This window comes from Tenrec ecaudatus, chromosome 4 (assembly GCF_050624435.1).
Source record: "Tenrec ecaudatus isolate mTenEca1 chromosome 4, mTenEca1.hap1, whole genome shotgun sequence".
NCBI lineage: Eukaryota > Metazoa > Chordata > Mammalia > Afrosoricida > Tenrecidae > Tenrec > Tenrec ecaudatus.
The window spans coordinates 169,296,916-169,311,176 of NC_134533.1; the positions used below are offsets into that span (position 1 = coordinate 169,296,916).

A 14,261-nucleotide genomic window follows, 5' to 3' on the forward strand; every position below is an offset into this window, starting at 1 on the left:
CTTTTGCAGTTGTGTGGAACCACAACTGATCAAATATACAAGGTACGGATTCAACCGTCTGCTGTTTAGCCAGACACTAAAGTGATTTGTGGAAATGTTAAAAAAAAATGCCACTCTTCTTACTGAAGGTGTCTGTTTAGAAAAATACAGTACTTGATATAGAAATATATGTTCTGTTAGCATGTAATGAATGTCTGGGAATCCTGAATCCAAACATTTTGGAAACTTCTGGTTTAGACTCAGAAGTTTGTAGAAGCCAGGCTTCTCTAAGTAGATGTCATGTCATATGCATCCATAGCTAAAGGCCTGGAGGGGTTAGCAGTGTGTGTCCCATTTCTTGAAAAGAAACTAAGACTATTAGCCATGAGTCACTGGCCCAATCCACAGAGGGATGTTTGTTCTAAGTCTGGGGTCTGGAGCCACTTGTACCAGACTCATTTAGACGGTTATTCATCAGCAAATTGTTGATCACTAAGCTGATGATGAGCGATGGTCAGTAATCAGTAGTGATGATCATTTGTTTCTATTTCACACTCAGCTTATTCATCTAGCAATTTGGGCATAGCAGCACGAAGTGCAGACACCCAAAGGAAGCGGCTTAGGGCAGTAAACGCAGTATGAAATAGGAACACCACCAACCCCCGGGACCCCGTGGAGAACGCAGAGTAAGTATGGTATGCTGCTAAGAATGCAAAGCCTCAGATCAGCCACTGAGTCGGTGACAAGAAGCCACGGTTGGCTCCCGTCAGCCCTGCTAATACTGCTCACCTGGACCTGACTCGAACAAACCAGCAGGCAAGCGTCAGGAAGACCAGGTGCCTTGGGCAGGACTCCACGGGAACTCGTTAGGTTACAGGTGATGCACCTGAGTTGTTTTGTGAGGCGTTCCATAATTTAAGCAGGAGAAAGACCCCATTTTATAGATCTCTGAATCCCTTTAGTAACCATGTATATTTTTAAACGAAGATTTGAGACAGGTGGATTTGGGGGTCCTATCCTGGGAGATGGTTCAAAACCAAACTATTGGAATTTGGCTTATGTTCAGCAGTTTATGAAGGAAGTAGGGTAGAGGAGATGTAATCGGAATCATCTAAGAAAGTCTAGATTGGCTCCATGATTGTGGCATGCAGGGACGATTGAAAAACAACCAGGAACAGTTTGGTTTTCTGTGCACGCGCCCTTCCCATGCCTTGACGCTGCTTTCTCTGCCTGGGCCTTGCTTTCCCTGCTCCCAGGTGTCTCCCAGCTTCTCACGCCCGTTCCGGACTTGCCCGGCTTCTTCCATCCAGTCCTCTGACGTAGAGGTCTGTGACTGGTGCCATGAGGGTGTCTTCACTTCCTTGGGAGGGAGCCCTTCCCCAGCCGCCAGGAGCCCTTGGAGCTGGCCGCCTCCTCCAGGGACTGCCTGCTTTGCTGGCCTCCCAGCTGGTGCACCCTCAAGAGCCAGTGAACGGTGGGGACTAGCATATAGTAGTTATAAAAGATAATGTTTTCTAGATACGTAGTTTTCATTTATTTTATCCTAAAAGACACATTTTTCTAAATGAGTCTTTTTTTTAAAAAAACATTTAGTTTTTATTAATTTTTAATCATTTTGAAAAAAGCGTTCAGCTCCAATTCTTAGTCTAAAGTCCACAGATATTTCTATAAGTTTCCTTGTAGTAATTTAAATCTTATATATAGTAGGTCGCAGTTTTGTTTGATTTTTAAAATCATTTTATTGGGAGGCTCCTACAGTTCTTATCACGATCCATACATAAACCCATTGTGTCAAGCGCGTATGTGCATTTGTTGCCATCATCATTCTCAAAACATTTGCCTTCCACTTGAGCCCTTAATATCAGCTGCTCATTTTGCCCCTCCCTCCCCACTCCCCCCTACCTCATGAACCCCAAGGAGTCTTTATAAAAAACAAACCCAGACCCCCTTCTCTAAGCCACAGAGTAGAAATGTATCATCTCAAAAGTGTAGTAACCATAGAGGGCACATGAAACCTCTCCTCGTTCGAAACGTTTTTCAATTTAAGCCTCGTTGGTTTGTTCCTTGGCACAAAGGACTTCCTGTAGGCTTGTCCTTCCATCTAGGCCCCCTGACCCGAACCCACCACTAGCATGCCCGTGGTGGGTGCTCTGTGCCTCTGGGGGAGGGGAGCCTGCTGGCACAATAGTGAAGCAACCAGTTATGAACCAGTGTGGTGGGGTCGACGCCCTTTCTCTAGGGGAGAAAGCGCCGCAATCTGCTTCTGTCATGATTACAGCCAAGAACATCCGTGCCGGGGCAGCCCTGCCCTGCCACACAGGCTCCTGGTGAGTCGAAATGGGTTTGATGGCACCAAACAGCCCACTGCCACGAGTATGTTTGAGTGGACTGAGAGTTACAAAAGATACTGTGTTTGTTTTAAATCAACTATTTTACAGATGCAAGTTGGTGGGAAAATTCCATTATCTTTTAGTTCCATTTTCCTGTGACCTTTCTGAAGACCCCTCGTGCGTGGTGTGTGTGCGTGGTGTGCGTGTGTGTGTGTGTGTGTGTGTGTGTGCGCTTAGCCTTCTCTCAACCTTGTTCCTCTTCTCTATCATCCAGATCTACTGGCACCAGACGCATGTCTAAAATAGCAACGAGTCCACTGAAGGACTGAATTGGGCTTTGCTTTCAGGCAAACGCAGTTTGTTTCTGTATTTTTCTGACTTCACATTTTTTCATCATAAAGTTTAAGAACCACCCAAGCCCTATAAGTATGTGCTACCTTATTAGTAACTTAAATAACTTGCTTGTTTTTTTCTATGCCTATGTAATTTTTTTCTTATAAAAGCTTGATGACATGTTGCTGCATAGTTGTTTGGTTGGTTTTTTTTTTTATCATTTTGGGAGGGGGTTCTTACAGCTCTTATCCACACATCAGTTGTATCAAGCAGATTTGTACATATGTTGCCATCATTAGTTTCTAAACATTTACTTTCTATTTGAGCCTTTGATATCAGCTCTTCTTTTTTCCCCTCCCTCCCCCTCCCACTTTTGTGCCCCCTTAGTAAATTATAAATTATTATTGTTTTCATATCTTACACCAACCGCTGTCTCCCTTCTCCCATGTTTCTGTTGTTCATCCTCCTGGGGGTGGGGTGGATTATGCATCTATCATTGCAATCTGTTCCCCTTCCTCTCCATCTTCTCCCTCCCCTCCTGGTATGGCTGCTCCAATTCTATTCCTGAGAGGTTTAACTGACCTGGATTCCTTGTGTCCTGAGCTCTTATCTGTACCAATGTGCATGCTCTTGTCTAGCCTGCAGTGACAGGCAGGACTGGGGTCATAATAGTTGGGCTATGGTGTGTGTGTGTGTGTGTGTGTGTGTGTGTGTGTGTGTGTGTGTGTGTGTAAAAGCCTCAAAGAACCAGAGGAATATTGTGTTTCAACGGAGCTATACTGCATCCTGGCTGACTCATCCCTTCCTTGTGACCCTTCTGTGAGGGGATGTCCCATTGTCTACAGATGGGTTTTGGGTCTCTGCTCCAACCTGCCTTGTTCTCAGCAATGTTTTTGGTTTGTTTGTTTTGGGTCTTCTGGTGCTGCATAGTTTTTTAACCGTCATTTCACTTAATTTATTGTAGATATTTATCACGATTTTCTTATTTTAATTTTTTTAAGGATAGAGTAAAAACTAAGTCTTCCTTTTATCCTGGAAACCCTTTTTAGTGACTGCAAAATCATGCGTTTTTATTTCCATTTAAGGACTGTCATTTTCACTCATTCCCACTAGTTAAAGGCATAAGTTGGAGAGTTCGTTGGGTTCGTTTGTTTTGATCCATCTGTTTGCTATTCTTAAGCCCGGGGCTGACCAGTTGTGCAGAAAGAGCTTGGAGTTGTTTGGGAGTTGCTTCATTTGGGGAGTAAGAGGAGGCCTGCTTTGACATTCCTTCTCACCTTCTTCTTGTCTCTATCCTGACTTCCTGTTCCACTTGTCTCCATCCAGCCTGAGGTGCTGTTCTTGTGCCTCCATCGACCTCCACTTTCTGAAAGGTTCTCAGAGCTCCCCAGGAAAGCCTGGCTCACGGCTCGCCCCATGCAGCAGCTGAAAGATCACCTTCTTCAGAGAAATCCTGAGCTGTCTTCCTTGTCCACTCTTTCCACTATTTTCTGGTTTTTGTGGTTGATGCCATTTTATTTTTTTAAATCGTTTTATTAGGGGCTCTTAAAACTCTTATCACAATCCATACATACATTAACTGTGTAAAGCACATCTGTATATTCATTGCCCTCATCGTTCTCAAAACACCTGCTCTCCACTTAAGCCCCTGGCATCAGCTCCTCATTCTTTCCCCTCCCTCCCCACTACCCCCTCCCTCATGAGCCCTTGATAACCTACAAATCATTATTTTGTCATATCTTGCCCTGTCCGACGTCTCTACCCCCTTCTCTGCTGTCCATCCCCCAGGGAAGAAGCCACATGTAGATCCATCCCTGCAATCAGTTCCCCCTTTGCAACCCACTCTCCCTCTACCCTCCCAGTATCGCCACTCATACCACTGGTCCCGAAGGGATCATCCACCCTGGATTCCCTGTGCCTCCAGCTCCTATCTGTACCAGCGTACATCCTCTAGTCTAGCCAGACTTGCTGGGTAGAATTCGGACCATGATAGTGGGGTGGGGGGTGGGGGGGAGGAAGCATTTAGGAACTAGAGGAAAGTTGTACTCCTCATCGTTGCTACATCACACCTTGACTGGCTCGTCTCCTCCCCTAGACACCTCTGCAAGGGGATCTCAAGTGGCCGACAAATGGGCCTTCGGTCTCCACTCTGCACTCCCCCCCTCATTCACTGTGGTAAGACTTCCTTGTTCTGATGATGCCCCATACCTGATCCCTTCGACACCCCGTGATCACACAGGCTGGTGTGCTTCTTCCATGTGGGCTCCCCCACCCCTGAGCTAGACGGCCACTTGTCTACCTTCAAGCCCCCAAGACTCCAGACGCTATACACCTTGATAGCCAGGCACCATCAGCTTTCTTCGCCACATCTGTTTATGCACCCATTTGTCCTCAGCAATCGCATCATGGAGGTGTGCACCCAATGATAAGATTTTTTGTTCTTTGATGCCTGATATCTGATCCCTTCAGCACCTCGTGATCACACAGGGTGGTGTGCTTCTTCCATGTGGGCTTTGTTGCTTCTGAGCTAGATGGCTGCCTGTCTACCCTCAACCTTTCAAGACCCCAGGTACTATATCTTCTGATAGCCAGGCACCGTCAGCTTTCTTCACAATTGACTATTGACCCACTTTGTCGTCCACAATTGTGTTGGGAAGGCGAGCATCATAGAATGCCAATTTAATAGAAGAAAGTATTCTTGCTTTGAGGTAGCACTTGAGTAGAGGCCCAATGTCCCTCTGCTACCTTAATATTAAACCTATAAATATAGGCACATAGATCTATTTCCCCATCCTCATATATAAATACACTTGCATATGTACATGTCTTTATCTAGACCTCTATAAATGCCCTTTGCCTCCCAACTCCCTCCTCTATTTCCCTTGACGTTCCTCCTGTCACACTATCATGCTCAGCCCCCACCTGGGTTTCAGCAATTCCTCTTGGTAACATTACCCTTGATCATGCCCTACCAGGCCTGCCACACCCACCTCACGACCGATTTGGATCACTTGTTGTTCCCTTGTCCCTGGGTTTGTTAACACCACTTCCTTTCCCCCCACCTCCTATCCCATGTTCCCCAGGAACTGTCGGTCCCGTTGTTTTCTCCTCCAGATTGTTCATCCAGGCTATCTTACCTAGACAGACCTGCGGAGACAATAAGATGCACAAAAACAAGACAGAGCAAAACCAAGCAACAATATACAACAAAACAACAACAAACCACTGACAACAAAACACAACAAGAAAGAAAAGCTTGTAGTTAATTCAAGGATCATTTGTTGGCCTTTAGGAGTGTTTTCTAGTCTAGTCTGTTGGGGCACCATGCCCTGGCCCCAAAGTCCACCTTCAGCATTGCCTTATTTTCAAGTAAAACAAACTTAAGCTAGTATGCTCGTGCAGGAAAACACTTGTTTGACTGCAACTAAAAAAAACACCTGAAAACTATGCTTATAAGCTTTGTGTCTAACTTTCTGTCAGTGAATTTGCTGCCCTCCCTTGAAAGAAGTGCTTGGAAACAGAGGACAGGGTCTGTCGCAGAGGAAGACTGAACTTGAAGCTGCTGCTTTAGGAATGTGTTTTGCCCCCCAGTGAATCAAAGCGGCAAAGAAGCCTGGGTGGCGGTGTTTCTGTGAAGACCTAGAGCCTCGGAAACCCTCTGGGACAGTTCTACTCAGTCCTGGAGGGCTGCTGTAAGCCAGAACCAATCTGACAGCAATAGGTAAGTAGATGAAAGTATTCTCTACCTCTCTGTGTGATGTCTAAAGAAGTACTGCGTGTACGGTCAGGTTGTACCTGCCCCTGGCAGATCCCCTCTGGCCACCGGGGAGGCCCTGGAACAGCTTTCCTATCAGGCAGAGAGAATTGGACACTTGATGATGGTGAATCAAACCGTGGGAGAATAGGATGCTTGGTAGGTTGATATCTCTCTCGATCCAACTTGAATTTGCTTTCTGCCAAAATATTTCTCAATTGCTCCAAGAAATATCTTCTCTGGCTTTTTAAATATTTTTGTCAGTTTTGCCTTTCTCTGTATTTTAATTTTTTTACATTTTATTAGGGGCTCATACAACTCTTATCACAATCCATACATATACATACATCAATTGTATAAAGCACATCCATACATTCTTTGCCCTAATCATTTTCAAAGCATTTGCTCTCCACTTAAGCCCTTTGCATCAGGTCCTCTTTTTTTCCCCCTCCCTCCCTGCTCCCCCCTCCTTCATGAGCCCTTGATAATTTATAGATTGTTATTTTGTTATATCTTACCTTATCCGGAATCTCCCATCCCCCCCTTCTCTGCTGTCCCTCTCCCAGGGAGAAGGTCACATGTGGATCCTTGTAATCAGTTCTCCCTTTCCAACCCACTCACCCTCCACTCTCCTAGCATCTCCCCTCACACCCCTGGTCCTGGAGGTATCATCCACCCTGGATTCCCTGTGCCTCCAGCTCCCATATGCATCAGTGTACAACCTCTACCCTATCCAGTCCTGCAAGGTAGAATTCGGATCATGGTAGTTGGCAGGAGGAAGCATCCAGGATCTGGGGGAAAGCTGTGTTCTTCATCGGTACTGCATCGCACCCTGACTGACCCATCACCTCTCCTAAACCCCTCTATGAGGGGATCTCCAGTGGCCGACAAATGGGCCTTGGGTTTCCACTCTGCACTTCCCCCTTCATTCACTATTCCCCACTTCATTCACACACACACACACACACACACACACACACACACACATATATATACATACATACACACACACATATTTTTTTTTGCATGATGCCTTATACCTGGTCCCTTTGGCGCCTCGTGATCGCACTGGCTGGTGTGCTTCTTCCATGTGGGCTTTATTGCTTCTGAACTAGATGGCCACTTGTTCACCTTCAAGCCTTTAAGACCCCAGACACTATCTCTTTCAATAGCCGGGCACCATCAGCTTTCTTCGCCACATTTGCTTATGCACCTGTTTGTCTTCGGCAATCGTATCATGGCGGTGTCAGCCAATGATATGATTTTTTGTTCTTTGATGCCTGATAACTGATCCTTTCGGGACCACTCGATCACACAGGCTGGTGTGTTCTTCCATGTGGGCTCTGTTGCTTCTGAGCTAGATGGCCGCTTGTTTATCTTCAAGCCTTTAAGACCCCAGTCACTATCTCTTTTGATAGCCGGGCACCATCAGCTTTCTTCACCACATTACTTGTTCACCCGCTTTGGTTTCAGCAGTTGTGTCGGGAGGGTGAGCATCGTAGAATGCCAATTTAATAAAAGAACGTATTCATGCATTGAGGGAGTGCTTGAGTAGAGGCCCACGGTCCTTCTGCCACCTTAATACTAAACCTATAAATATAGACACATAGATCTATTTCCCCATCCTCATATATATATTTGCATGTACATGTCTTTGTCTAGACCTCCATAAATGCCCTTTGACTCCTAGCTCTTTCCTCCATCTCCCTTGACTTTCCTCCTGCCCTACTACCATGCTCCGTCCCCACCTGGGCTACAGCTATACCTCTTCTCTACACAACCTTACCCTTGATCATTCCCCACCAGGCCTGCCACTTCCCCCTCACTACCATTTTGGGTCCCATGTTGTTCCCTTGTCCCTGTGTTTGTTAACACCACTTCCTTACCCCCCTACCTCCCCGCAACCCATCCCCCGGAACTGTCGGTCCCATTGTTTTTCCTCCAGATAGTTCATCCAGCCTGTCTTATTCAGACAGACCTGTGGAGACACTAACATGCACGAAAACAAGACAGAGGAAAACAAAGCAACAGTATACAACCAGACAACAAAACAACAAAAACAAACCACCGACAAAGAACAAAACAAAACACATCACGAAAGAAAAGCATGTATTTAATTCAAGGATCGTTTGTTGGCCCTTAGGAGTGTTTTCCAGTCCAGTCTGTTGGGGCACCACGCCCTGGCCCCAAAGTCCACTTTCAGCATTCCCTGGGGACCTTGCCACTCCATTCCCTTGCTGTTCTGCTGCACTCCCCCAGTGCTTTGCCTCGGTGTGAATTTTATATTATTATCATTACTGTTTCCTTCTTTACGTTTCATTTTATTTTTTAAATATTTCTGTTAGGTCTCCCAGTGTAGGAAGCACAGGGGGAGTGGCTGCAGAGAGAGAGTAACTGATGATACAGTGGTTTGTCGGAAAGGGGAGAATTGGGGTCAATCTGTGCATGTGCAAGGGGGGAGGGGGCATTCGAGCTGATTGTGTTGATGGACCACTCTTTCTAGAATCGGGTTAACGGTGGAAGTGTGTGATGTGAATATTGCATCAAGAAAACTACTAAAAAAAGAAAATCAAAAACCAAACGTGACCTGTCGTTACTCTGGGTGAAAAAGGAAGAGTTTTTGCTGAGGGAGCATTGGGATCATTTTGACACTGGTAGAACCAGTTGGTGAGGGTACCAATAATGGTTGTACAATAGAAAGAGCAGTGTCAATGTACTGAATTATACCTGTACAAGTTGTCGAATTGGTGAGTGTTTTGCTGTGTATATTTTTGCCAAAGTTGAAAAAAAGACATGAATAACAGTATGGGAAAAAGAAAATATTCTAAAATTGGTTGTGGTAAAGATTGTACAACTCTTGATACGGTTTGAACTACTGGATTTTATGATATGTAGAAAAAGTGGCAATAAAATTGTTTTAAAAATAAAAGATGTACTCAAGTTGAAGTTTGCATGTGACACGTTTTAAAAACCCGTTGTAATGGCATATATTTTCACATATCATACAATTCAATCACATTAAGAAGAGCTGTCCAGTCATCTCCACAATCAACTTTACACATTTACAGCCTTCTTGTACCCATTGTCCTCAGCTCCCCACCCACCCCAGCCCTCCCCACAGACCCCTCTTGAACCATGAATGCAGGCACGTCTCTGTAGCTCCACCCATCCTGAGTTGTATATACAGAAAACAATGAAAGCACTGCACGGCTGTTCACACCCTGCTCTGTGGTCTGAGGGGATTCCTTGGAGGCTTAGTGCAGGTGTGGACCTGGAGAATGGACTGGCTCCCACTCTCATCTGTAGCCTTCTGGAAACCAGGTGTCCACATGTATGTGACAGTTTGCGTTAATGATCTGCAGGAGCTGGACCATCTGGGTTTGGCCTAATTGTACACATCAATTCTTGTTGACCAGATTTCATGTTCTTTAAGTGATATGATTTCCTATTTGTTTAGTTATTTGGAAAAACAGTTGGGTTGGGTATTGGAAATTTAGAGCTGCTTTTTTGGTAAAGTTTAAAAATAGAGATAGCAAGATAGCATCAAAGAAAGATGGCATCAGTATTTTTTCTTGCCCCCCCCCCCTTGTTTTGCAGGGATGTGAAGGCGGTGACGCAGTGTTTCCGTGTCTGTGTTCCAGCAGGCCATCTGAGAGCGAACTCAGCTATGACTGTTCTTTCCTCTGTGAACTGCTCTTCTCAGTTCAAGGCCCACCAAGCACACCAGCTCCTGAATGTCAGCGGCCTGCTCTTCTTGATTACGCTTGGGAAAACGGTACTGAATGTCCTCACGCTAGGGCTGACAAGGAAAACCGCCTGTCACCACTTTATGGGTTATTTCTGTATTTCACTGGCACTCATTGATCTTTTCCTCTTGGTGAGCATTTCCATTATCTCCTATTTCAGGGACTTTGTACTTCTCGGCATTAGGTTGACTAGGTACCACATCTGCCTGTTGACTCAAATTATCTCCTTCACTTACGGCTTTTTGCATTATCCAGTGTTCCTGATAGCCTGTATAGATTATTACCTGATTTTCTCCAAGACCATCCAACGTCCATTTAAGTGTCAAAAATTACTTTATTTACTTGCAGTGATTCTAGTTTGGGTTCTGGTCCTTGCTTTCGTTTTGGGAGATCCGGGTATCTACCAGAGTCTGAGTGCGCAGGATGCCTCTCCTTACCACTGTCCGTTCTACGTCAGCGCACAGAGCTTCTGGGTCTCCTCCTCCATGGTGCTGGTCTTAGGTCTGGTCCTCCTCACCTTTTGGTCAGAAGTTACTGCCTTGGTCCGGGCGATTAGGGTCACGTCCTACATGAACGACACTGTTCTGTATTTCCCTTTTCCACCCCACTCTGAATATGCCGTGAACCCCAAACAAACAGTGCTGCCCAAGCTCACGGTCTGCTTCCTTGGGACCTGGCTGCCCTTTGTACTTCTTCAAGTCATCATCCTGTTGTTGGAAGTACAGATCCCAGCCTACATTGAGATGAACATTCCCTGGTTGTACTTTGTCAATAGTTTTCTCATTGCTACATTGTATTGGCTTAATTATCATAAGCTCAATGTAAGAGATTTCACATTACCTGTGGATCCATTTGTGAGCTGGAAATGCTGTTTCATTCCACTTACGATTCATACTCTCGAGAAAATGGAAAAGCCAATATCTATAATAATTTGTTAAAATGTTGCCATATTAAAATGAATCATGAGTCATAACTGTACAGAAGGAGAAGCGGGATATGTGAAGTGCTGAGTTACACCCTAGTCTGGTGAGTGCCTGAGGAACGGATTCCTACCAACTCCAAGAGCTAAGTATGAACTGAAGCTCCCCCGCTCCACCGTCCACGCTTACTTAGAAGGTGGCTTTTGAGGCGATACAATTAATTTGTTAGACAGCGTTTTCTTTCCAAAACAAAAGCATCACAAGAAAAACGTTTTTATACTGGTTCAGAAATGTTTATTACAAATAGTAGTTACTAATTCAAACATGGCAGTGGAGCGAGATGAAGTTTGGGTGATATCTATATATACACTTAATCTGAGAATCATCATCAGCTTTAAGATATGAACCTAAATAAACATTGTTATCCAATTCAGAGCAATAAAACCAGTTTCTTTCATTGATTTGGTTCTTTAATGTCTTCTTTCATGTAAGAGAAATAGATCAGTGTAACTTGAGCAAGTTTTTCTCATGCATCTGTGTTCTGGAGAAAGGCGTGTGGGCTGTTCCCCTTGCAGAATCCTGGGGGTGGGGGAGGGGAGGGGTGGGGCAGGTAACCGGACCTCTCTTGAGCCACCAGACCCACCTCAGCTGTGTCCTCACGCTCGGTGCAGCCCACTGGACGTGAAAGCAGGGCTTCTCAGCCTCTGCACTGTTGGCATTTTGGGTCACATCCTGTGTTGGTCACACCTAGTGTTGGACGGAGCCTGGTGGCACCATGGTTAAAAGGGTGGCCTTTGAACCTGCCAGCAGCTCCGTGGAAGAGGAGCTGGCAGTCTGCTCCCACAACGTCTACTGCCTATGAAGCCCCGTGGGCAGTTCCACTCTGTCCTTCCGGGTCACTAAGCATCGGCATGGACTGGACAGCATAGAACTGGAGCTCTGTGCGCTGAGCAGTGTCCGCCTCCTCCGTGCCAGCAGCGAGCGCCAGTGAGGACAATCAAGGCTTCAGAAAGCCCACCCATGGGTTTTAAAATGGTGCAAGTCCATTCAACAAGGAAAAGGGAGGAGTCAGTCAATGGTGCTTGAAAGATCAAATTTCCCCATGTGATAAAAAAGAAACAGGACAGAGACCTCATACTCTGCCCGAGACTAAATTCAAAATGGTTTACGGACCTGAAAGTACAAACTACAGTCATAGAATGTTTAGGACAGGCCGCGGTAATGCTGCTAGGTCTAGACGGTGACGGTGGATCATCTAATAAACACACATTCAAAATGTTTGTACATCAAAAGACTTTACCAAAAAGGTGAGAAGAAAAGCTACCGCCTGGGAGAATACCTTTGGAAACCAGGTACTGTCTGACACGAATCTCACTAACTGCAGTATATGCATTAGACTTGCTGACTCAGAGATAAATCGTCATCAACTGGACAAAGGACGTGAGCAGAGAATTCAGGAAAAGGCACACTCAAATGGCCTCTGTGCCCATAAAAGATGCGTGGTGTCATCAGTCACCCCAAAGCCCGGCCATGAGGCTGTCTGCCTTCAAGACAGGAGAGAACCCCCCTAGGGGGTTCCCAGGCTAGCTCTTTGCCAGAGTAGAAGCCCCTCTTCTCCCGTGGAACAACTGGTGCTTTGAACCACTGGCTTGGTGATAAAACAGTCCAACAACCGAGCACTACACTGCCAGGGCTCCCTCATTAGCCATTAGAGAGATGCAAGTAAAAACCAAAATGGAAGACTTATTTCACGCCCACTGGGAGGAGGATATTTTTCCTCTTTTTTTAAAGCAAAACAGAAAATATCAAATGTTGGGAAATTGGAACCCTCATCCGATGCTGGTGGCAATTCAGGATGGCACAGCTTGTTCTGGGGGCGGGGGGAAGACTTACCCCAGCTTCCCCTCCCCAAACACACACACCATCGCCAAGTAAATTGTAGCTCAGGGCGGCCCGATAGTCCCTGAGGCTATAAATTCTTAAGAGAAGCAGATAGCCGCCCCTGTCTCCCGAGCAGTAGCTGCAGCCCCCAATCCTCGCTGCCATTGATTCCAGTGACTGCCGGTGTGCCTAAAGCACAGGCTGGAACATCCCCGAGGTTCCCAGACGTCTCAACCTTCCTCACGCCACCACCCTTTCATACAGTTCCTGTTTCATACAGTTCCCCCAGCCATAACATTGTTTTTGTTATTACTTCATCACTGTAATTTTGCTACTACTATGAATCGGGCGACCCCTGTGAAAGGGTCATTTGACCCCCCCCAAAGGGGTCACCACCCACAGGTTGAGAACCGCTGCTCTAGAGCAACAGAAAGAGAAGTCAGGAATCGAGGAAGATAGGCAATGTGCCTCTAGGAGCCATAAGACCAGAACAGGATGGTACCCAGCTACCATCCTTGCACGCTTTGATTCAAGATGCCAGAAGGGTACTTGAGTTAGACTCTATTCACATGACCCTGGTAGCCATCACCTCCGATGTGACACACAATGATCCTGGATTCCACCTGCCGGTGGCTGTGGTCCCGTTGTGGAGGGCATTCATTAGCCCATGCCTGTATGGAATGGGATGAGAATGAGGTCCACACCTTAGTAGAGGGTGTAAATCAGACCACACTCTTTGCTTAACAGTTATCTTCGTTACTGTGGTCTGGGAAAAAGTGTGGCAGGTGAAGATTAGTGGGAGGCCCGTGCCCACCGGAAGCATCCTACCAGAGCCCCCAGGCATGTGTGCATCAGTAAGACACAGTCCAGGTGTCGAGAGCAGGTTCTGACATTACACCATGTAACTCCCACCAAATGCCCTCCCCTTGGGTCTGGTAGGAAGACAGGGCGGGGTGGGGGTTGGAAAGTAGGGAGGGGGCAGGAAGATGCTGGTAGGAAGATGTGCCTGTGATTGTGGACAGGCATCCCTGCTGCCCAGGAATCAACAAACTGAGCAGCAGGGGGTTGGGGCTCATCTCTGGCAAGAGCCAGGAGTGGAGGGTGTCCTCTGGCCCCAGCATCTGGTTTCCCCCTGCCTGACCTTTGAACAATGGACTGAACTACACCCACCACCAATTGAGACCACTCCTTAACTTTCATAAGCCCTCTGGACAGAGCAGGGATTGGGTTCGCAGAACCCAGAGATTCAGGGAGGAGTGGGGAAAATTAAGCAGACTATCATTTTGCAAGAGTTGAACTTTTCTAATTTCTTGGAACT

The 14,261-nt window shown here is 46.2% G+C and overlaps 1 protein-coding gene across 7 annotated transcripts in view; it reads left to right on the plus strand.

Annotated features, from left to right (window-relative positions):
• GPR160 (G protein-coupled receptor 160) overlaps positions 1 to 11,501 on the plus strand; it is a 35,613-nt gene extending 24,112 nt beyond the window's left edge. Inside the window, exons 2-5 of one of the 7 annotated variants that reach the window (XM_075548904.1) lie at positions 539 to 665; positions 4,738 to 4,817; positions 6,123 to 6,363; positions 9,994 to 11,501. In XM_075548904.1, coding sequence (XP_075405019.1) covers positions 10,064 to 11,080 — 1,017 coding nt within the window. In that variant the 5' untranslated portion in view covers positions 539 to 665; positions 4,738 to 4,817; positions 6,123 to 6,363; positions 9,994 to 10,063 and the 3' untranslated portion in view covers positions 11,081 to 11,501. The remainder of the gene's footprint in view (positions 1 to 538; positions 666 to 4,737; positions 4,818 to 6,122; positions 6,364 to 9,993) is intronic. The other 6 variants (XM_075548905.1, XM_075548907.1, XM_075548906.1 and 3 more) reach the window with 6 other exon arrangements.
• Positions 11,502 to 14,261: the final 2,760 nt, after the last annotated feature.